Consider the following 26,066-nt stretch of genomic DNA (forward strand, 5'->3'; position numbering starts at 1 on the left):
CTATTTCCTATCTCATACCCTATAACAACAACAAGAAGTTATAACACTCAAATCAACATCAACAAATGTGTATAATTTTGCTGACCTTGAAAAGACAAGACATCTGCTAAGGAGTTTGCTAGTACAGAGCTCTCAAATAAGAAAGACAAAGTGTAATAATGGTGTATAATCAGCAACCACGAAGCAAATCCTCTGTAGGAAAACAGACATGATTCTAAAAATATTTAAAAGCAGTGTAAACAAGTATTCAGAGTTAAAGAATAAAGAATATGAAAAACAAGAGGCATAAAGTAACAAGCCAATTTCACGGTAAAATATAAAACACAAGGCAAGAAAATATGGGACAGGAAGAAGCACATACAGAGAATGACTGAACTATTTATTTGTCTTCCCTTGTTTAAGCTTATAACTAGCTTGTTCACCTAATCACCTACCATACTTCTAAGGAACCACTAGGGTTGGTCATTATGCCTACGTTCCCATTTACCTTACATTACCATTTAACTGTTCAGGAGTCTCAGAGCATCCATCATCACAGGAATACTTTTCTCAATTTGGCTTTGTACAACCACTACTCAGACTTTACTATCTAGCTTCTCAGTCTTCTCCAGTGTACTTTAGAGCATTTATAGTTTGTCATTAGCAACAACTTTAAATCAACAACTTCTACTCAAAAGACAGTATTCTTACTTTACTATAAATAAAAGTTTTCTGCATATTCTTCAACTGGTGTGTGTTCTTTATGCCAAACTCAGCCAATCATGAACCTAAAAGTGTATTAGGAATTATTCTTGCTGTTACATCCAAAACCTGTGTTCTCCATTCTCCTCAGGTAATGCTCATCACCAGAATTTACTACATAGTATTATTTTGTTATTGTTATTGCCATCTGTGATGGACTGGGATTTCCATCTAAGTCACTAAAGACAACTCAGAGTATCCTCTCCACCACTACTCATTTACCATTGTGTGTGATAGTCACTCAGTCATGTCTGACTCTTTGCAACCCCATGGACTGTACCCTGCCAGACTCTTCTGTCCATGGAATTCTCCAGGCAAAAATACTGGAGTGGGTTGCCATTTCCTTGTCCAATTTACCATTATAAGTAATTTCAATATCACTTAAATTCCTTCCTTGGTCTATGCGTTCAAATGTTTTCTGCCTATTGTCTCACTCTTATCCAGAGTCTTATGCTTACCAATAAATATTTCACCTCCAAACATATTTCAAATATTCTACTTTCTAATCATCATGACCATTCCTTCCTATTTAATTAAGTCAGTATTTCTACTTCAGATAATTTTTGATTCTCCAAGGATTTCCCAGCAATCATCTTACTGTTTTGACTCTGGTAATTTTTTTTTATTTCTCCCACTATAACTGTAATCACACCTAATCAATGATCTTAACTACTTTGTCTAACTTTCTTGGTTTCACTACTTGGAAAAATGCTGAGCCTTACTATATTCAACTATTCCATACTCTGTGTCTGAATCTGAGTCTTTGAATCATTTTCCCATGATGCTGTCACTTCCCTGGTTTCCTTGATGCCATCAAATTTAGCAGATCCCAGTGCTACTTTCAGTTACTTTCTCTAATTACCTGTTTTTGATTTTTCTACCTGAAATTATATTATGGACATATTAATATGCTTAGTATACATTTCTCCTTATTATTATGAAATATTATGAGAACTAGTAGCTGTAACCACATTTATTACCACTATACTACAGTCCATGATGGGGTCGCAAAGAGTTGAACACAGCTGAGCTACTAAGCACAGCACAACTCATTAGAAGACTGCCTGGCACAGAGGAATGCGTGATTTTATAAGATTTCAATAAACATATAGCCTCTTATTGAAAAAGAATCGGCAGAAGGTATGAATGTGCCATTATTTTAATAAAATGCAATGTTAGTTGTCTATGGTAAATTATTTCCCCTATAGTGAGTCAGTGTCTTATAATATTTCATTTCAAAGGCTGTGAACTTTGACTAGATTTAAATCCTGAGACTAACTACTAGTTGTCTTTTTTATCTTGAGCAAGTTACCTTTCTGAATCCTATTTTTCTCATATGTTAAGCAAAAGTTTTTTAAAAAAGAGGAACAATTAATAAAGTTATCTCTTAGGGATGTTGTGATATTTAAATAAAATAGTACATTCCAATTACCAAAAACTCTGAAGAACTAATTAAAAGATGTGATATATGTAAGAAAGATTTGTGACTGCTGAAATTAACAAAGATAAGGGGAAAATAGATCATAAACATTTCAAAGGCAGAACACATGGGCAAATTGAGCCAAGTAAGTAATAAATACTGTAATATAGTGTCTATTATGTGAAAAAGATCACATCTTCACATGGCCATGCCATGTACTTTGCCATCAGTTACTGTTCCTCAGTAGTTCAAAGTAATAATTCTTATACAAGTGTGTATGAAAAATTGTAAACTTAGTATTATGCTAATATAATTCTCCTATTTATCAATCACATATGAATGTATCAGAGTTATAGAAATAGAGCAAATAAACAGAATATGAATAATCTCATAGTCAAAAAAGTTGCTGTTCAATAGGGAAAAAAAAAACTAAGAAAACATTCCTCACTTCACACCTCAAATGACATATTATATATATATATATATTTTTTATTATTATTATTATTTTTTGCCACCACTGAGATAAACACACATGCACATGGAGTATGAGGACATTATGAGAAACTTCTAAACCATAAAGAGCTTGATGTTGATATTGGAGGTAGTAAGGTAGTAAGGACAATATACTAGAGTGAGTAAATATGTGAGAAAATGTATCCAACTGGAGGTTATTGCAGGTATATTTCTAGATTACAAAGACTTAAACTGTAGTGATGAAAATTAGCTATTTTCAGATTTCAAAGATATTAGTGGTAGAGAATGGGTAATTTTTTAGTAGTAGTCATTTATTAACAGTCAGAGATCCCTTTCAGTAATTTGCATTACAATCTCTGAATACAATCTAAGAATTTTAATAAATATACTTGTAACAATAATATGGCTGTATATAAATATACCCATACAATCACACTTATACACAAAAACAAATAGTTATTCTTATAATTGCTAGCAGTGATTTCTAAATTGAGATATTCTTGATAAAAGAATAAAGAGGAAGCACTTGAAGATAAAGGGAAAATGAGATTAAAGGGATAAAACTTCTGAAGATATGGAGAGAGGATTACATACTGAAGCTAAGAATTCAATTTGGATCAAGCCAAAAGAAAACAGTTTAGATAAAGTGTAAAAGAAAATCTTAAGTTAGATGATAAATAACAAAGACAGGTGGTGTTCTACAGACTATATATCTCTGTGAGTTCCAGAAACTGGGAATCCTGAAGCAAGAAAGAGAGATGTTTAGAATAGTAGATGGTCAAGAGATTGCTCAAGTCATATTGGCATAGGGAATTAAGATATTCTGTTGTTCAGAACATGTAGATATAACTAATTGTAATGTGTTAATCATAACTTATTTGCATTATATATACAGGACATCCCAGATGGAGCAATGATAAGAAACCACCTGCCAATGCAGGAGACACAAGAGACAAGGGTTCTATCCCTGAGTTGGGAAGATCCCCTGGAGTAGGAAATGCCATGATCTTAGTTTTCTGGATGTTGAGCTTTAAGCCAACGTTTTAAGCCATACTATGTGGCATAAAATTATAAATGATGCATTAAAGGGAAGGTGTTAGTCATTCAGTCATGTCAGACTCTTTTTCCATCCCACAGATTGTAGCCTGCCAGTGTCCTCTCTCCATGGAATTCTCCAGGCAAGAATACTGAAGTGGGTAGCCATTCCCTTCTCCAAGGAGTTTTTCTAACCCAGGGAGTGAACAGAGGCCTCTCACATTGCAGGCAGATTCTTTACCATCTGAGCCACTAAGCAAGTCCTTATAGCACACTAAATGAAGAAGAGATATTTAGAAAAGTCTATTAAAATTTTAAATTAAAATGAAATAGAATTCATGAAACTTCATTCTCTTTTCCTGGAATAACTTTTTTATTTTTCTTTTTTAAGTCATCAAGGATGCAGCTAACTGATGGGTCTCTTGTTATTTTCAGCTTAGAGGAGCATGTATAATCCAGAATCTCTTTGTCCAGTGGTACACTCGTTAGAATTTCTTCAAAGACCAGAACATCAAAATTGACAGGTTTTATTAACTTATCTCAATCTTTAAATTTACATGTAATAGGAAAAAATTGATGAATTTTGTGCCGAGTTGTAAAAGGGCCCTAGAGTACCTTCAGTTCAGTTCAGTCGCTCAGCTGTGTCTGACTCTTTGCAACCCCATGAATTGCAGCACGCCAGGCGTCCCTATCCATCACCAACTCCCGAATTCACTCAAACTCACATCTATCGAGGCGGTGATGCCATCCAGCTATCTCATCCTCTGCCGTCCCCTCCTCCTCCTGCCCCCAATCCCTCCCAGCTTCAGAGTATTTTCCAATGAGTCAACTCTTTGCATGAGGTGGCCAAAGTACTGGACTTTCAGCTTTAGCATCATTCCTTCCAAAGAACACCCAGGACTGATCTTTAGAATGGACTGGATGGATCTCCTTGCAGTCCAAGGGACTCTCAAGAGTCATCTCCAATACCACAGTTCAAAAGCATCAATTCTTCAGTGCTCAGCTTTCTTCACAGTCCAACTCTCACATCCATACATGACTACTGGAAAAACCATAGCCTTGACTAGACGGACCTTTGTTGACAAAGTAATGTCTCTGCTTTTTAATATGCTATACAGGTTGGTCATAACTTTCCTTCCGAGGAGTAAGGGTCTTTTAATTTCATGGCTGCAATCACCATCTGCATTGATTTTGGAGCCCCCCAAAATAAAGTCTGACACTGTTTCCACTGTTTTCCCATCTATTTCCCATGAAGTGATGGGACCAGATGACATGATCTTAGTTTTTTGAATGTTGAGCTTTAAGCCAACTTTTTCACTCTCCCCTTTCTTTGTGATTAAATTTCTAGAAGGCCGTAGCCTCTTAATCCATAGCTTTCACAAAATGTAACCTTGACTCTTATCAAAGAATAAACAACTGCCAAATTACTCCATTTCTCCATCTAAGTTATTGACAAGGTTCATAATTCCTTTTGCTAGAGGAAACTACTAGAAAAAGAATGTTAGCTGCTTCTTGATTTAGCAGTAGATCACTTTTGTAAGAAAAGCATTCTGCCACTTCTATCTTTAATGGGATTTTTCATTTTTCTAGCTTGTTTTTTTGAAGAGATCAGGGAATTCTACAGCCTTGTCAGGGAGGCTCCTTTGAAATTGCCTAGAGAATACTCATTATTCTATCCTATAAATCCTTCTACTGTGTTATCTTTATTTGAGTTACTCTCTTTGAACCTGTCAAAGTTTTGCATTGTTTTTATCTCCCTGGCCTTATGGCAAAGATGTATATGCATTTCAAGTGTCACAATAAATTATTTATTCCTTTATGTGGCTGAAATTACAGCTGGACTGCTAAATCCACTGTTCCTTCTCTTGCTTTTTTCCTAGGGCTCTGTTTGGGAGCTGCAGAGATAATGGTCCAGTAGATTACAAACATCATTGAAACTTCTTATGATTTTGTCAAGTAACAGATAACATGCAAGTGAAAGTGAAGTCTCAGTCATTTCTGACTCTTTGCAACCTCGTGGACTGTAGCCTACCAGACTCCTCTGTCCATGGGATTTTCCAGGCAAGAGTACTGGAATGGGTTGCCATTTCCTTCTCCAGGGGATCTCCCATCCCAGGGATCGAACCTGGGTTTCCCACATTGCAGGCAGATGCTTTACCTTCTAAGCCACAGGGAAGTCATACAAGTCATGGGCAAAAATGATTTTGCTTTTGCTTTCAGAAACTAATTCTATGATAGAGAGCCAGTGCACAAATTACACTTCAGTTATTTGTCATTCATTTTTTTTTTTTTACCTTAGTTTATATACTACAAACTCTTGTTAGTCACACAATAGAAAATGTCATTAGCAGTTTCAAACCATATTTCATTCTTTCATTTTATTCATATGTATGATTGTTTTTAATTTAATTATTTGTTTTATGGTGACATATGGCATTAGACAGAGATTTCAGTTATTGGAACCAATTGAGAACTAGGCTTAGAATGATATCACTATGAATTATTATGTAATTTCTAAATTAACTTTCTAGTTAGCTCCCTACTTTCCAATTGGGAGTAACAATAACCTTTACCATGGAAAATAAATTGGTGTTATTTTGATTTCTACCTGAAGAAATTTACAAAAAAAATAACTCAGTAAAACAAATACAGTGGAGATTAGTGGAGTACAAGGTATAGAGTCGTATTATATAGATCCCCTAAGTAAATTATATAGTTTGAATTTCAGCTCAGCCATTTATTAGCTCTGTGACCTTGTTCAAGTTATCTAAACATTTTTAAATGTCATTCACTGTAAAATGAAAATTATAATACTACTAGATGACCACAGAGTTTTATTTTTTTTAATTTGCTATATGGAAATATCTTAGGAGATTCATGACAAAAAGTGAGTGTTTGACAAATTCGACTATATTTGTTTTATGTTGATTTTATAAATGTTAATGCAAGTTAGCTAGAGCTTAACACAGAGATATTATAAGGCACAGTATTTCATAGTAAGTGCTCATATTTGATGCTGGCTGTAATTTTTAAAACCACAGGAAAGTTGTCACAAGAAAAAAGCTTTCCCTTCACTTTTCTTCATGATTTCCTCCAATTTTCTTAAACACAAATTTTTTTTAATGAATTTTGACAAATATACTGCTAGTCCATATAAACTCTATAAGGAGGGAAATTCCATAGAATTGCTATTCTAATTTCATGGTGGTATTATTTCTGATGGTTTTCTTTAATTTTTATGTGTTTATTTTAAGTTCTCCACCCAATTGCGACAGATGTGTGGTACAGTCTCCCCACCACACATACACCAACAAGCAAATCTCAGGACACTATAGTGGCATCTTATAATTTGAATCAATTCTGACACTATGTACCTGGAGAGAGCATCGGGTTTCACAGGTTAAATGTTATTGCAAACCTGCCCTTCTCCCTCACCCCCTGCCATCTTCTCATGCCAGTTTCAGGTCTAAGTTCTCACCTGCACTTCTAACCAATTGGCCTCAGAGATCCCCATGAACCCTTCCTTGGGTTCAATTAATTTGCTAGTGCAACTAACATAACTCAAAGAAATATTGTACTTAACTACATGTTTCTTTAAAGAAAAAAAAATACCTTTTATTGGAGTATATTCAATTAAAAATGTGATAGTTTCAGGTGGACTGCAAAGGAACTCAGCCATACATATGCAAGTATCCATAACAGGTTTCCTAAAAAGGAATATAACTCAGGAATAGCTAGATGGATGAGATATGAAAGACAAGGTACAGGGAATAGTCACAGAACTTCCAGGCCCCCTCTCCAAATTTACAGCAGCCTCTCTGAACCCCCTCCATTGGGATTTTTATGAAAGCTTCATTACATGGGCATGATTGAATAAATCACAGGTGATTGGAAATTGTTTCAATTTTCAGCCCCTCTGAGAGTTCCAACTCTCTAATTACAGCTTGACAATCAGCACTGATCTTTTGGCTAGGTCTAGAATTCACCGCATTAACAAGAAAAAAAAAAAAAAACCTTTATGCTGTTATCACTTAAAAAATTTCAAGGGTTTTAGAAGCTCTTTGCAAGAAAAAGTGGACAAATAAAATACATATATATTTTATTATAAATCACAATATAGCATCATCCTAATATATTTTGAAGAATTTAAAAGGAAGCATGAGCTAGAAATGCTAAAAAACATGTATTGCTTAAAAATGTCTAAATAAAAAAAGTAATAAAATTTTTGTTTCAAATAAGGATCCAGAGTATTTATGGTGAATTATCTAGAAACAATTCATCAAGTGTTTGGTATGTATGCTTACCTCAGTCAGACTCTTATACAGTTAATTTGCCAATTATGTATGTGTCAATATAGACTTCGAAAATAAGGGTTTTGATATAACTTTGAAGATATATAGTAAATGTTATATGATCTGTTACTTAAAAAAAAGATTGACTTTCATTTAATATTCTTGAAATGCTCATTGGAATTTATATGCCATCCAACTTTAAAGCTAGTTTTAACTATAATGATGGTAGAGTGTGGTGTATAGAGACATGAGGGTGAAAATCACTGATGTTCTCCAGGAAAGACTTCAAGATACAAGCAAAAACAATGATTACAAATGTTAATGAATAAACAGAGAATATGCAGCAAAGGGTCTTTTATCATTTTTCATACATTAAAGAAGAAGAAGTGAAATAGGCAAAAGTATATATTTGTGTGCACATGCATATATATAATTTATAGTTTTATATGTATCTTTTCTTCAGGAAAGCCATTGGTCTTTCTCCTTAGTCTTGCTGCTGCTGCTGCTGCTAAGTCACTTCAGTCGTGTCTGGCCCCATAGATGGCAGCCCACCAGGCTCCCCTGTCCCTGGGATTCTCCAGGCAAGAACACTGGAGTGAGTTGCCATTGCCTTCTCCAATGCATGACAGTGAAAAGTGAAAATGAAGCTGCTCAATCGTGTCTGACTCAGTGACCCCATGGACTGCAGCCTATCAGGCTCCTCCACCCATGGGATTTTCCAGGCAAGAGTACTGGAGTGGGTTGCCATTGCCTTCTCCCTTCTTAGTCTTAACAGCTAATATTATAATTGTAGTTTTCTTCCCTCTCATCTTTTCATCAGTCTAATTGTTCATTACAGTGTCACCAGGGTGATCTAAAAGGTGACTTATACAAAAGCAGAATTGAAAAACATGAACCTTATAAAGGCATGATAGTCATTTTATAGAATGAGAAAATCACAGTAAAGTAAGTTCTAAAATAGAGCTAAGAAAAATATTAAACTGACACAAGTCAGAGAAATAGGAGGAAGACAAAAATTCAAGATCAATTTCTAGTAGTCATGTATGGATGTGAGAGTTGTACTATATTGAAAGTTGGGTGCTGAAGAATTGAAGCTTTTGAACTGTGGTGTTGGAAAAGACTCTTGAGAGTCTCTTGAACATCAAGGAGATCCAACCAGTCCATCCTAAAGGAAATCAGTCCTGAATATTCATTGAAAGGACTGATGCTGAAGCTGAAACTCCAATACTTTGGCCACCTGTTGAGAAGAACTGACTCAATGGAAAAACCCTGATGCTGGGAAAGATAGAAGGCAGGAGGAGAAGGGTACAACAGAGGATAAGATGGTAAGTAATCTCAGGGAGTTGGTGATGGACAGGGATGCTGGGAGCAGGAGCTCCGCCCATGGCAAAGGTCATGAGGAAGGAGGCTCGGCATACACAAAGGTGGGATGGAGCCTCAGGAGTCCCACTGGAAAATTCTCGAGCATCTACCCCCAAAACCAGAGTCTGCCTACTTTCTGCTTTGTGCTCTCACCTACACCTCTGACTTTACGGGGGGCTGTCTCCCACTACCTCTCTCTGAAAAAAAGAGTTAACTTACAGCTCCAGTTAATAAAGTTCCTGGGTGTGATAGTGTTTCAACCTACAAACTCTTTTGGAAGTCCTCTAGCCTGCCTGAATAGGTTTTTCCAGCCACATGTGATTGCACAGAGCCTCCCAACTGTGAGAGGCATGAGATGTTCTAAACTGTCTAAACACAGATTCCTTTGAGCAGTTAAAAGATTGATTAGAAATTGTATTGGTGAAGGGTTTTTCACTTGTTGGGCCAATGTTTGCTGCTAAGTCTCCATATCCCTTACCTGCTGTGTCCCTGGCAGTGTATTGATTAATATGATTGGTGTAAGTAGTAGCTTTAATGTTTGTAACCTTGGACCCTTGAGTTAATTCTTTTTCTTGTTATAGCCCACCACACCTTTGCCCTATAGGAATGCAACTTTAATGCTTTTGGAGGGTGGCACTTGACTAATCACCTTTAGAGAAAAATAAGTTTTCTGAAGAAAGGGTCTTAAAATGTTAACAGGCCTCCGGGCCAGAAGATGATGCAAATCACCTAAACTTTTGCATATGATAAGTTTGCAGGAAGAAAGCCTGGCTTACTGCATGACTCTACCCCTTCCCCCATTATCCTCTATGCATAACTTAAGGTATAAAAACTACTTTGGAAAATAAAGTGCGGGCCTTGTTCACCAAAACTTGGTCTCCCCATGTCGTTCTTTCTCTCACCTTCTGGCTGAATTATTCAGCCTCTTTTCTCCACTGAATTTCCTCACTGAGCTATCATTATTTAACCACTCTTTATATCCTTAATTAATGTTTAATTAAGTAATTGTTTCCTGATTGCCGATGCCGTCTCCCCTTCGAATTCCCTGGATCCACTGGGGCTGGACCCACCGGGGCTGGACCCCGGCACAGGGAAGCCTGGCATGCTGCACTCCATGGGGTTGCAAAGAGCATGAATGAGCAACTGAACTGAACTGAAGAGAACAAATGATAGAGATAAAAGACATACAAGGGGAAATTTTCCTCTTAGGAAATCTAGTCTTCTGATAAGAGTTATATATAATTTTCTTTATAAAATTAACACACATTCCCATTATAACTCCAAGGCCTAGAAATAAACAGCATTTGAAGTATCTTAATAAAAAATCACTTGGTGTCAAAAACATAAGAAGTGACTGTAAAAAATTTATAGTTCTAACACTTTAGTTATAAAACAATTGCATATATAAAATATATAACTACACATGTAATATATATTTTTATTATTTAAATAATTTATGGATTTAAATAAATGTTGATTTAACAAATTTTAAAATATGTTAAAAAGATGAAATATTAAGGTGATCAACAGATCAATCTTTTTATAATTATGTATACAGTCACTTCGTAAGTCAAGTTGGCCTTAGAAAGAATCACTACAAACAAAGCTAGTGGAGGTGATGGAATTCCAGGTGAGCTACTTCAAATCCTAAAAAATGATGCTGTATAAGTGCCGCATTCAGTATGCCAGCAGATTTGGAAAACTCAGCAGTAGCCACAGGACTGGAAAAGGTCAGTTTTCATTCCAATCCCAAAGAAAGGCGATGCCAAAGAATCTTCAAACTACTGAACAACTGCACTCATCTCACATGCTAGCAAAGAAATGCTCAAATTTCTCCAAGTGAGGTTTCAACACTGTGTGAACAAAGAAAGTCCAGATGTTCAAGCTGAATTAAGAAAATGCAGAAGAACCAGAGATCAAATTGCCAACATCTGCTGGATCATTGAAAAAGCAAGAGAGTTCCAGAAAAATATCTACTTCTGCTTCATTGACTATGCTAAAGCCATTGACTGTGAGGATCACGACAAACTGGAAAATTGTTCAAGAGATGGGAATACCAGACCACCTTACCTTCCTCCTGAGAAACCTGTTTGCAGGTGGAGAAGCAACAGTTAAAACTGGACATATAACAATGGACTGCTTCCAAATTCGGAAAAGAGTATGTCAAGGCTGTATATTTTCACCCTGCTACTTTAACTTATAAGCAGAGTACATCATGTGAAATGCGAAACTAGATGAAGCACAAGTTCAAGTCAAGATTGTGGGGAGAAATATCAATAACCTCAAATATGCAGATAACACCATCCCTATGGCAGAAAGAAAAGAGGAATCAAAGAGCCTTTTGATGAAAGTGAAAGAGGAGAGAGAAAAACCTGGCTTAAAACTCATCATTCAAACAACAAAGATCATGGCATCCAGTCCCATCACTTCACAGCAAATAGATGGGGAAATAATGGAAACCATGACAGATTATTTTCATGGGCTCCAAATCACTGAAGATGGTGACTTCAGCCATGAAATTAAAAGACACTTGCTCCTTGGAAGAAAAGCTATGTCCAATCCAGACAGCATATTAAAAGGCAGAGATGTTGCTTAGCCAACAAAGGTCTGTATAGTCAAAGCTATAGTCTCTCCAGTAGTCATGTATGGATGTGAGATTTGGACCATAAAGAAAGCTGAGCTCGAAAGAATTGATGATTTTGAATTGTGGTGTTGGAGAAGATTCTTGAGAGTCCCTTGGACTGCAAGGAGATCCAACCAGTCCATCCTAAAGGAGATCAATCCTGGGTGTTCATTGGAAGGACTGATGCTAAAACTGAATCTCCAATACTTTGGTCACCTGATGAGAGGAACTGACTCATAAGGAAAGACCCTAATGCTGGGAAAGTTTGAAGGTAGGAGGAGAAAGGAATGACAGAGGATGAGATGGTTGGATGGCATCACCAACTCAATGGACATTAGTTTGTGCAAGCTGTGGGAGTTGGTGATGGACAGCAAAACATGGTGTGCTGCAGTCCATGGGGTCACAAAGAGTCAGACACGACTGAGCGACTGAACTGAACTGAATACAGTCATATATTGTTGGATTTAGCAATATTTTTTAGTGAATAAAGCATAATTTAATTGACATCTAGATATTTCTCTGTCATGTAATATGGAAAAAATGGTTTTGTGTTTCTGTACTTTTTAAAATCTGAAGACCAATACTTTTTTGAAATACATTCTAATAAATGCAATATTTTATGGATATTCTCTTTCTTTAAGTGATGGATATACTTTTAAAGGAAAGGTAATTTTGAAAAAGTAGAAAAATTTACAATTTACTTAAAGCTGTTAAAGTTTAGAACTGTTCTTTGAAAAGTGATAAAAATACTTGTCAAGAAATCCCTAAGTGTATATGTCTTACTACCTTTAATATAGGTATTAAAACTAATCATATTGTCATATTTTCAATTGTCCAGTCATAAAACTGGATATTTCTAGGAGTTTTCACAAGCTACTACACCTCACTTTCCTAATTACTAGAAAGAAGTTCCAGACAATGTAAATGTAGTGTGTGCTCAGTTGCTCAATTGTATCCAACTCTTTGCCCATCCCATGGGTTGTAGCCCTCCAGGCTCCTCTGTCCAAAGGATTATCCTGGCAAGAATAGTAGAGTCGGTTGCTTTCCAAGCATAAATTGAACCTACATATCCTGAATCGCCTGCATTGGCAGGCAGCTTCTTTACCAGTAAGCCACCTGGGAAGACAACATAAATGTAGTCATGGTTTAGTCGCTAAACCATGTCAAACTTTTTGCAGCCTCATGGACTATGGCCCACTAGGTTCCTCTGCCATTGGATTTTCCAGGCAAGAGTACTGGATTGGGTTGCAATTTTCTTTTCCACAGGATCTTCCCCACCCAGGGATTGAACGAGGGTCTCCTGAATCGCAGATAGAATCTTTACCAACTGAGTCATAAAAGAAGCCCATACATAAATGTAGAACTGGATCTAAAATTTTGTTGACATATAATTATGTCCATTTGTAGATACAGACTAACATAAAAATAGTCACAATAACACACATCAAGGTGATTACACATTCTTTCTAAATATACATTAGTTTCTGATTAATTTCCTTGTTTTCAGACAATAATACAAATAATAAATTTATACTGTCATTATTAAATGAAATAATTTTGTCATATCTTTCTACTCTACAGTAAGCAAGTGTTTCTGAAATGTCTTCACACTTATTCAGTTCAGTTCAGTTCAGTTGCTCAGTCGTGCCTGACTCTTTGCAACCCCATGAAGCACAGCACGCCAGGCTTCCCTGTCCATCACCAACTGCTGGAGTTCACTCAGACTCCATCCATCGAGTCAGTGATGCCATCCAGCCATCTCATCCTCTGTCATCCCCTTCTCCTCCTGCACCCAATCCCTCCCAGATTCAGAGTCTTTTCTAATGAGTCAACTCTTCGCATGAGGTGGCCAAAGTACTGGAGTTTCAGCTTTAGCATCATTCCTTCCAAAGAAATCCCAGGGCTGATCTCCTTCAGAATGGACTGGTTGGATCTCCTTGCAGTCCAAGGGACTCTCAAGAGTCTTCTCCAACACCACAGTTCAAAAGCATCAATTCTTCAGCGCTCAGCCTTCTTCACAGTCCAACTCTCACATCCATACATGACCACAGGGAAAACCATAGCCTTGACTAGATGAACCTTTGTTGGCAAAGTAGTGTCTCTGCTTTTGAATATGCTATCTAGGTTGGTCATAACTGTCCTTCCAAGGAGTAAGTGTCTTTTAATTTCATGGCTGAAGTCACCATCTGCAATGATTTTGGAGCCCCAAAAAATAAAGTCTGACACTGTTTCCACTGTTCCCATCTATTTGCCATGAAGTGATGGGACCAGATGCCATGATCCTTGTTTTCTGAATGTTGAGCTTTAAGCCAACTTTTTCACTCTCCTCTTTCACTTTCATCAAGAGGCTTTTTAGTTCCTCTTCACTTTCTGCCATAAGGGTGGTGTCATCTGCATATCTGAGGTTATTGATATTTCTCCCCACAATCTTGATTCCAGCTTGTGTTTCTTCCAGTCCAGTGTTTCTCATGATGTACTCTGCATATAAGTTAAATAAGCAGGGTAACAATATACAGCCTTGATGCACTCCTTTTCCTATTTGGAACCAGTCTGTTGTTCTGTGTCCAGTTCTAACTTACTCCATGTCCAGTTCACACTTATTACTGTAATCTAAACTTTCTGAAACCACTTTACTAGATAGAATTACTGAGTCTTTCCAAGGATGGCAATTCAATTGCTAGCTTAACAAAACAACTGCATTTAGAATCTAAATAAACTGGAGATACTCATGGAAATAACCAGGGCAACATCTTTCACATACACTATGTAGATATAAATTTGGAGTTTCAATAATTTACAAAAATATTGGCATAAATATACAGAGAATTTTTAATTACCAACCTAAAAGATTTAATCCATTATAGATCTCTGCACTTCTCTTGCTTTATTCTTTTTATCTCCACTATATAATTCATTTCTGTTTCATGTTAACATATCTAAATCTGACTTGTCTTCATGGTAAAATATCAGAACTCACCTTCCTCTAGAATTTTAAACTGACTAGACCTGTTTTCCCCTTCATGGATCACAGCCTTTTTATGGTGAAGGGGCTTGTGTTACTCTGAAGCTATGAAACATGCCATGTAGGGCCACCAAGATGGAGGGGTCAAAGTGGAGAGTTCTGACAAAACATGGTTCACTGGAGGAGGGATGGCAAACCACTCCAGGATTCTTGCCATGAGAACCCCATAAAGATTATAGGAAGGCAAAAAGATATGAAACCAGAAGATGAGCCCACCAGGTCAGAACGTGTCCAGTATGCTACTGCGGAAGAGAAGAGGGTAATTACTAATAGTTCCAGAAAGAATGAAGAGGCTAGGCCAAAGCAAAAGTGATACTCAGTTGTGGATGTGCCTGGTGGTTAAAGTAAAGTTCATGCTGTAAATAATAATATTGCATAAGAATATGGAATGTTAGGTCCATGAAACAAGGTAAATTTGGATGTGATCAAACAGGAGATGGCAAGGGTGAACATTGACATCTTAGAAATCAATGAACTAAAACGGACAAGAATAGGAGAATCTAATTCAGATGACCATTGTATCTACTACTGTGGGCAAGAATCCCTTAGAAGAAATGGAGTAATCCTCACAGTCAATAAAAGAGTCCAGAACGCTATAGTTGTGTACAATCTCAAAAACAAAAAAATGATCTCTATTTGTTTTTAAGGCAAACCATTCAACATCACAGTAATCCAAGTCTATGCCCCAACCACTGATATTGAAGAAACTTAAGTTGATCAGTTCCATGAAGACCTACAAAACCTCCTAGACTAACATCAAAAAAAAAAAAAAAATGTCCTTTTCATCATCAGATCAGATCAGTCGCTCAGTCGTGTCCGACTCTTTGCGACCCCATGAATTGCAGCACACCAGGCCTCCCTGTCCATCACAAACTCCCCCAGTTCACTCAGAATCACATCCATCGAGTCAGTGATGCCATCCAACCATCTCATCCTCTGTTGTCCCCTTCTCCTCTTGCCCCCAATCCCTCCAAGCATCAGAGTCTTTTCCAATGAGTCAACTCTTCACATGAGGTGGCCAAAGTACTGGAGTTTCAGCTTTAGCATCATTCCTTCCAAAGAAATCCCAGGGCTGATCTCCTTAAAAATGGACTAGTTGGATCTCCTTGCAGTCCAAGGGACTCTCAAGACTCTTCTCCAACACCACAGTTCAAAAGCATCAATTCTTCGGCGATCAGCCTTCTTCACAGTCCAACTCTCACATCCATACATGACCACAGGAAAAAACATAGCCTTGACTAGATGAACCTTTGTTGGCAAAGTAATGTCTCTGCTTTTGAATATGCTATCTAGGTTGGTCATAACTGTCCTTCCAAGGAGTAAGTGTCTTTTAATTTCATGGCTGCAGTCACCATCTGTAGTGATTTTGTAGCCCAGAAAAATAAAGTCTGACACTGTTTCCACTGTTTCCCCATCTATTTCCCATGAAGTGATGATTGGAATACAAAGGTAGGAAGTCAAGAGATTTCTAGAGTAACAGGCAGGTTTGGCCATGGAGTACAAAATGAAACAGGGCAAAGACGTAAGAGTTTTATCAAGAGAACACACTGGTCATACAAAGCACCCTTTTCCAACAACAGAGTAGACATCTCTACACATGGACATCACCAGAGAGTCAATACCAAAATCAGATTTTTTTATATTCTTTGCAGCTGAAGATGAAGATGTTCTATACAGTGAGCAAATACAAGACCTGGGGCTGACTGTGGCTCAGATCATGAGCTTCTTATTGCAACATTCAGTCTTAAATTGAAAAAAGTAGGGAAAACTACTAAGCCATTCAGGTATGACTTAAATCAAGTTTCTTATTATTATACAGTGGAGGTGACAAATAGATCCAAGAGATTATATATGATAGACAGAATGCCCGAAGAACTATGGATGGATATCCATTACACTGTACACACGGCTGAAGCCAAAATCATCCCAAAGAAAAATAAATGCAAGAGTCAAAGTGGTTATCTGAGGAAATTTTATAAAAAGCTAAGGAAATAAAAGCAAAAAGCAAGGGAGAAAGTGAAATATATACACAACTGAATGCTTGAGTTCCAGAGACTAGCAAGGAGAGGTAAGAAGATCTTCTTGAATGAACAGTGCAAGGAAGTTAAGGAAAATGATAGAATGGGAAAGACTGGAGGTCTTTAAGTAAAATTTTAGATACCCAGTGAACACTGCGTGCAGGAATGGGCATGATAAAGACAGAAACAGTAAGGAACTAGCATAAGCAAAAGAGATTAAGAAAAGATGGCAAGAATACACAGAAGTACTATACAAAAAAGCTCTTGATCTGGATAACCATGATGGTGTGGTCACTCACCTAGAGCCAGGCATACTGTAATGTGAAGAACTAAAGATTCTCTTGATGAAAATGAAAGAGGAGAGTGAAAATGTTGGCTTAAAACTCAACATTCAGAAAACTAAAATCATGGCTCTGGTCCCATCACTTCATGGCAAATAGAAGGGGAAACAGTGGAAATGGTGACAGACTTTATTTTTTGGGCTCCAAAATCACTGCAGATGGTGACTTCAGCCATGAAATTAAAAGACACTTACTCCTTGGAAGGAAAATTATCACCAACCTAGCTATGACAACTCACTCTAGTACTCTTGCCTGGAAAATCCCATGGGCGGAGGAGCCTGGTAGGCTGCAGTCCATGGAGTCACGAAGAGGCAGACATGACTGAGCGACCTCACATTCACTTTTCACTTTCATGCATTGGAAAAGGAAATGGCAACCCACTCCAGTGTTCTTGCCTGGAGAATCCCAGGGATGGGGGAGCCTGGTGGGCTGCTGTCTATGGGGTCACACAGAGTCAGACATGACTGGAGCAACTTAGTAGCAGCAGCAGCAGCAGACAGCATATTAAAAAGCAGAGACATTGCTTTGCCAACAAAGGTCCATCTAGTCAAGGCTATGGTTTTTCCAGTAGTCATGTGTGCATGTGAGAGTTGGACTATAAAGAAAGCTTAGCACAGAAGAATTGATGCTTTTGAACTGTGGTGTTGGAGAAGACTCTTGAGAGTCCTTTGGACTGCAAGGAGATCAAACCAGTCCATAGTAAAGGAGCTCGGTCTTGGATATTCATTGGAAAGACTGATGCTGAAGCTAAAACTCCATTATTTTGGCCACGTTATGAGAAGAACCAACTCATTTGAAAAGACCCTGATGCTGGGAAAGATTGAAGGCAGGAGGAGAAGGGGACAACACCGGATAAGTATGATGGCAATCACTGACTCAATGGACATGAGTTTGAGTAAACTCTGGGAGTTGTTGATGGACAGGGAGGCCTGGGGTGCTGTAATTCATGGGATTGCAAAGAGTTGGACATGACTGAGTGACCGAAATGAACTGAACTGAACTGAATTGATTACATACAAACCCAGTTTTGGTGATGGAATTCCATCTGAGCTATTTAAAATACTAAAAGAAGTTCTTGTTAAAGTGTTGCACTCAATATGTTAGCAAATTTAGAAAACTCAGCAATGGCCACAGGACTGTAAAATGTCAGTTTTCATTCCAATCCCAAAGAAGAGTAGTGTCAAAGAATGTTCAAACTACAGTACAGTTGTGTTTATTTCACATGCTACTGAGGTTATGCTCAAAATCCTTCACGTGAGGTTTCAACCGTACGTGAACAGAGAGCTTCCAGATGCATAATCCAGATTTAGAAAAAGCAGACGAACCTGAGATCAAATTGCCAACATTTGTTGGATCATAGAGAAATTTTGTAATGATTCCAGTAAAATACCTATTTCTTCTTCACTGACTACACTAAAGCCTTTGACTATGTGGATAAAAATAAACTGTGGAAAGTTCTTAAAGAGATGGGAATACCAGACCACCTTACCTGTTTTCTGAGAAACCTATATGCTTGTCAAGAAGCAACAGTTAAAACTGAACATGGAATAAAGGAGTTCCAAACTGGGAAAGGAGTATGTCAAGGTGATAAGTATACTGTCACCCTGTTTGTTTAACTTATATGCAGAGTACATCATGCAAATGCCAGGGTGGATGAATCACAGGCTGGAATCAAGATTGCTAGGAGAAATATCAACAAGATATATCTTTATATATATATAATATATGTTATAGAGTATATATTTATATAAAATAAAATATAATGTATTGTAATATAATATAATATATAATATATGATATATTTATTTATTTATTATATATAGAATCTTCTTTATTAGAAAATTTTTGAGGGCTAGTGAGAAATTATCTGTTTTCATTTATTCATTATGCCTATCATGTCATAAACACAAAAAGTATTCAGCAAATATTCTGCATCTTTCTTGAAAGAAAATAATGAAATAATTTTCCTAGTTTACTCAAGTATTTTTTAAAAAATTGATAAATTAAATTATAAGCTTTAAGTATTTTCTGAAAAGAAACATTGTTCAAATAAATCTAGAAGTATTGAAAATGCTCCTTTGCAAAATCTATAGAATGTGCAACATTGAAAATGAATTCTAATGTAACTACGCACTTAGGACAATAATGATGTGTCATTGTAGGTTCCAGGAGTATAACAAATGTACTCTTCTGAATGTTATGGTGGAGAATGCTGCCCATGGTTTTCTGTGTTTGCCAGGCACAAATAATCCACTTGCAATGCATGAGATGAGGGTTTGATCACTGAGTCAGGATGATCCCCTGGAGGAGGAATGGCAACCCACTCCAGTATTCTTGCCAGGAAAAATCCCACAGAGAGAGGAGCCCGTGGGATCCCAAAAAGTCAGACATGAAACTGGGACTGAGCATGCATGCTGTCCATGTGTGGGGCAGGGGTATATTGGAACTCTGTGTATTTTCTCAACAATCTATCGTGAATTTAAAAATGCCCTAAAAATGAAGTTTATTAAAAATTGTTAACTGGTAATTATAGGCATCATCACTATGTTAACAATTATAGGTAAAGTTGTAAAAATAAAAATTAAACATATTTCATATATATATATATATTTCCCTATAAATAATAACAGGATATCTATTACTGAGGAAAATCTAGCCATTAGTAAAATTAAATAACAATTTAAATGCAATTTTTAAGTATTCCTATGTGATAGATATTTAATCAGTATAAATACATGAAATAAAAAGCCTTCTCTATATTTGCTTAAATATAAGGAAATACCTTATATTGATTAATGACTTTCACATATAGGATGTTTCCTGTTAGAATGGAAAAGTTCAAATAAAACTTTGAGTTTTGAAGATTAGAGTGTGAGTTAAAGAGGTAGATATGAAAATGTTCACGATGAAGGGGCATTTATCATAGTATTATTTCTGAGTTCCATGTAAAAATATGATTTCCACATACTCCTTCCATCATAATATTGAACTTATTCTTATAGGTAAATCTGAACCAATTTGAGAAAAAGAGTGTAATATAAATTCAAAATTGTATATAAACTTACATGCTTTGTGAAATTTCTGCTTAACATCATGAATGGTAGACTTTTGTGTCACCTGAAAAATGGAGAGAATGATTAAGAAAACGTATTCATTTGTTTGCTTCATATTCATTTAATAAGAAAACATTTGTTTAATAGGTTTAAAATATAAAATAAGTACAAAATGTCTAGCTTTTTTGTTTAGCTCTCTAGTCACTACCTCTCTGATGATTTTGAAACATTGCCTCTTTAAGGCTTTTGCCAGTTTTGTATTTATATATAACACAATAATGTAATGATGAGGTCATCCAAATTCTTATTTCAAGATTTATTTTTATTGATTTTCTCCACCTGTGATATTCAATTTCTGATTTCCAAATTGGTGGGACTATCAATTCAAAGTATGAATGAATTCAAAAGAAATAAAGTAAAAGAGTTATCAGAGGGATCCAGGGATATAAAATTTATTTACACAAACAAAAGAGGGAAATATTTACTTCAGAATATCATGTAAAGAAACAAAATATTCTAAGTTTCATAGTTATGTTTTTAAAATTTTCACCTGAGGTGCCATGCTGCTGCTGCTGCTAAGTTGCTTCAGTCGTGTCCGACTCTGTGTGACCCCATAGACGGCAGCCCAACAGGCTCCCCGTCCCTGGGATTCTCCAGGCAAGAATACTAGAGTGGGGTGCCATTGCCTTCTCTGCAAGGTGCCATAGGACCATCAAAAATCTGTTAGACATTTTTTTTTATTCTTTAAGTATATTATTATTATTTGGTCCTAAAAGACTCTGATGCTGGGAGGGATTCGGGGCAGGAGGAGAAGGGGACTGCAGAGGATGAGACGGCTGGATGGCATCACTGACTCGATGGATGTGAGTCTGAGTGAACTCCGGGTGTTGGTGATGGACAGGGTGGCCTGGCGTGCTGTGATTCATAGGGTCGCAAAAAGTCGGACACAACTGAGCGACTGAACTGAACTGAACTGAATCTACAGAAATTAAATCTTTCCAGTGTTAGAAAAGGGCTTCCAGGTGTCACAGTGATAAAGAATCCACCTGCCAATGCAGGAGATGCAAGAGACACAGGCTGTATCCCTGGGTCAGGAAGAACCTTTGGAGTAGAAAGTGGCAACAACAACAGAAAAGGAGAAAAGTGTGGCAGAGGATGAGATAATTAGTTAGCATTACCAATTCAATGGATTAGAACTTTAGCAAACTCAGATAGTGAAGGACAGGGAAATCTGGTGTGCTGCAGTTACAAAGAGTTGAACATGACCTAGCAATTAAACAATAACTACAAAAATGTTAGAAAAGAGAATAAGGGAAAATGTTTCTTCATCTAAATAGGAAAATTCATTAGGATAAGAGTTTTATCAAAATACCCCAAACCATTAATTACTTTCTGATTCAGTCCCTAGCCAGCTTGCAAACTGAAATTCCCCTCTGCTTCTGATTTCTCATTGGCTTATGAAAAACCCAACAATCCTTCAAGGACTATGTCAAAGATATTTTCATATTCATGCAAGTCAAATATATTTCCTTTCTCTAAACAAATATAGAATATTGTGTGCATGGTTTATTTTAGTTTTTGCTACATTAAAATCTTCTTATGGCTATTTTGGGAGGATAAAATGAAAAAAAATGTGTCCAAAGGGATGGTACATAATAATATTCTAGGCAGTTGTTATTGAAATTATCATATTTAATATTGTATTATAAATCAAAAGCGTAACAAAGAGTACATTTCTTTTACTATATTCCATTACCTCCTGTAACCAAGTGTGACAAACCATTCAGAATTATTTCTTATTTCTTCTATGTTCATAGTTTACTAAACCAGAAAGTTTCAAGCACTGAAAAATGATATTTTTTCCATTTGTGTTATGCTTTAAATTACAAAAGAAACCTAAATGATTCTGTTAGTGTGAATTTTAAGTTCTTCATATCATTGTCTTTTCTAAATGTTGGAAAATATTTGAAAAATTTAGAAAGGATAATACATATTTATATGCTTAAGCATATCATGTTTTAATTTTGATTATTAAACTTTGATATTTGAATTATATTTTTAAAGGTGATGGTTTGTTTTAGTAATATTCACTCCAGTAGTTCATTGTTATTTAATAACCATAAATAACATTAAATAACAAAGCACCATTATATGTTGTGGCCTCTGACAAAGACACCTAAGATCCATGTACTATTCTCTAGAGTAAAAAATATCTGTTCATCAGTCTTTTCAAGAGCCATATATTTAAAAATATAATATAATATAGTAATAATTTTCATGATTAACTCCTCAGTTAGGGTTCACTGTCTGCTCAGCTCCCGCTATTTGAGGGCACATAATCTTGACTGTGTGGATCCCAAAAAACTGTGGAAAATTCTGAAAGAGATGGGAATAGCAGACCACTTGCCTCCTGAGAAATTTGTATGCAGGTCAAAAAGCAACAGTTAGAACTGGACATGGAACAAAAGACTGGTTCCAAATAGGAAAAGGAGTACATCAAGGCTGTATATTGTCACCCTTCTTATTTAACTTATATGCAGAGTGCATCATGAGAAATGCTGGACTGGATGAACCACAAGCTGGAATCAAGTTTGCCAGGAGAAATATCAATAACCCCAGATTTGCAGATGACACCAAATTTATGGTAGAAAATGAAAACAAAACAAAACAAAACAAAAGCACCACTAAACAGCCTCTTGATGAAAGTGAAAGAGGAAAGTGAAAAAGCTTGCTTAAAACTTAACATTCAGAAAATTAAGATCATAGCATCCAGTCCCATCACTTCATGGCAAATAGATGGGGAAACAATGGAAACAGTGACAGATACACATGGTGACTGCAGCTATAAAATTAAAAGACGCTTACTCCTTGGAAGAAAAGTTATGAGCAAACTAGACAGCATAGTAAAAAGCAGAGACATTACTTTGCCAACAAAGGTCTGTCTAGTCAGGGCTATGGTTTTTCCAATAGTCATTTTGTGTATGTGAGTGTTAGATTATAAACAAAGCTGAGAACCGAAGAATTTGGTGCTTTTGAAGTGTGGTGCTGGAGAAGACTATTGAGAGTCCCTTGGACTGTAAGGAGATCCAACCAGTCCATCCTAAAGGAAATCAGTCCTGAATATTCATTGGAATGACTGATACTGAAGCTGAAACTCCAGTATTTTGGCCACCTGATGTGAAGAACTGACTCATTTGAAAAGACCTTGATTCTGGGAAAGATTGAAGACAGGACAAGAAGGGGATGAGAGAGGATGAGATCTTTGGATGGCATCACTGACTCAATGGACATGAGTTTGAGTAAATTCCAGGAGTTGGTGATGGACAGAGAAGCATGGTGCATTGCAGTCCATGGAGTCACAAAGAGTTGGATATGAGTCAACTTCTGAAATGAACTGAACTGAATCTTGTGTATACATGCCAGTGGTTCTAACAGTCTATGAAATCCTTGAAAACAATTATCTGGTGTATCGTAGTTTGTGTTCAACGTGTAGCATACCATATAGCATATAATACAGTGTTAGGTCACTTTTGTTGAAGTGAAAAATAAAGATATGAGCAGAAATTTGCATGAAAACAGAAGCCCCATGATTTGATATGAAAAATCTTTCACAAAATTACTATGGAAAAGCTGTATGCTTTGTTTTTCAAACCAGCATACAGTAAATAACAATCTTCTAACTTGGCATATACACATTTCCCTCCCTGAATTTATAGACTTCCAAGACTAAAATTATGTTTCCCTGAAAAAAACCTACTTGTGGAAACTGAGTTATTATTACAAGCTTTTCACAAAGTTTTAAATTTAATATTTTTATTGTTACATTTAAATTTCACTTGTTAAAAAAAAAAAGCTGCTGACTTTGAATAAATCTTTGAGAACTGCCCTTTTCTAGAACAATTTTAGTCAAACACGGCAGAAAAATATATGATTAACCATGAAATGATTCAGACAGTAAGTGTTGCTCAATTAGCCACAAGCTTGTGCTTGGTCAACTCTTTCAGTACTTTAGTTGTACTCAGCACAAAAAGAGGAAAATATGATCATTAATAGAGCATATAAGACTTTATGATTACTAAATAAATGTCTCTGTAGATTCATTAAGAAATTTTTTCATAATAATTTCTACTTTTAGCCAGTTTAAACAACAGGGACCAGCTAGCTATCTTTGCAATAATTCATTCATTTTTGTAAATCACAATTAATTGTGCTGTTGGGAGAAAAAGTATTCTGTCGTCTGAAATCTTAAAATTCTCTTCATTAATCTTTCTTTATAATCAGAGTGACTTAATCTTAAAATGTTAAGTACACAGGGTAATTGATGTTAATTAGTTGAACCAAAAATTTATTCCTAAATTTCAACTAATCATAGTTGAGTTTTGCATCATCATTACTGTTTTCAACATTTAAGTTGATGGACTTAGAAAAATATTTTCATGTTAAAGTGCAATTTAGGGTTTGCTTGAATTTCCCCCTTGTAAAGATACTGCAGTATTTCACAAAATAATTTTTTTTTCACTATTACTACTTTTTGAACTTTGAAAGTGGCAATTCTTTTACTGTCTGAGCCACCAGGAAAGCTCTTTATATAATATAGTGGGTTATTTTAAGAAAAGCTTTGCACTATCACAAAAAAGAGTATGTATACATACATGTATTTCAGATTTTATTATCATAGCAAATGGTTCTTTATATGTTACAATAACACATTTTGTCAATTATTTTTTAAAATATAAAAATAAGCATTCATACATAAATTCTTTAAAATTTTCACCATGGAAATTTTCAAAAATATATCCTTCTGAATAATTTTCTTTTAAATAAATATTTAGCTCCAAGTGAATTATGTGTAAATATACATTTTACCTAGAATTGTAGCCTAACTATTATTTATTTTCTCATTACATATATATATATATAATATAAGTATTGTAAATATAAGAGTAGAAAGAAAAGTATGGTTGAAAATATGACTGCATATCTGATTTTATTCTATATAACTATTATATGATTACAACATTGCAGACATAAATACAGTGTCAATAACCACTCTAAGACTAGCATTTAATTTTTGCAATCCTTCAATAAAATTAAATATCCTTTAGTGACTAGAATATTCATTTATAGTGTCTATTATCAAGCCATTTAATTTCTATTTAATGTGAAAATAATAGTCTTTATACATCATGTACTGAACAAGTGGCTATTTCTATACATTATTTTCTGCCTTATAGCTTGATATTATAACATGTTGAAAATATGAAACAAAATGTAAAATTGCAACTAGAGTTTGATGCCCAACTCAGCAGTGGCAACAGGACTGGAAAAGGTCAGTGTTCATTCCAATCCCAAAGAAAGGCAATCCCAAAGAATGCTAAAACTACTGCACAATTGCACTCATCTCACAATCTGGTAAAGCAGTGCTCAAAATTCTACAAGCCAGGCTTCAGCAATACATGAAACATGAACTTCCAGATGTTCAAGCTGGTTTTAGAAAAGGCAGAGGAACCAGAGCTCAAAATATCAACATATGCTGGATCATGGAAAAAGCAAGAGAGTTTCAGAAAAAACATCAATTTCTGCTTTATTGACTATGCCAAAGCCTTTGACTGTGTGGATCACAATCAACTGTGGAATATTCTGAAAGAGATGGGAATACCAGACCACCTGACCTTCCTCTTGAGA

At 36.0% G+C, this 26,066-nt stretch overlaps 1 protein-coding gene across 2 annotated transcripts in view; it reads right to left on the minus strand.

Annotated features, from left to right (window-relative positions):
• TECRL (trans-2,3-enoyl-CoA reductase like) overlaps nt 1-26,066 on the minus strand; it is a 145,723-nt gene that overhangs the window by 80,245 nt on the left and 39,412 nt on the right. For both annotated transcript variants that reach the window (XM_055588686.1, XM_055588687.1), the window contains exon 2: nt 20,394-20,445. In XM_055588686.1, the coding sequence (XP_055444661.1) occupies nt 20,394-20,445 (52 nt within the window). The remainder of the gene's footprint in view (nt 1-20,393; nt 20,446-26,066) is intronic.

The sequence above is a fragment of the Bubalus kerabau genome, chromosome 7, assembly GCF_029407905.1.
Source record: "Bubalus kerabau isolate K-KA32 ecotype Philippines breed swamp buffalo chromosome 7, PCC_UOA_SB_1v2, whole genome shotgun sequence".
NCBI classification, from domain to species: domain Eukaryota; kingdom Metazoa; phylum Chordata; class Mammalia; order Artiodactyla; family Bovidae; genus Bubalus; species Bubalus kerabau.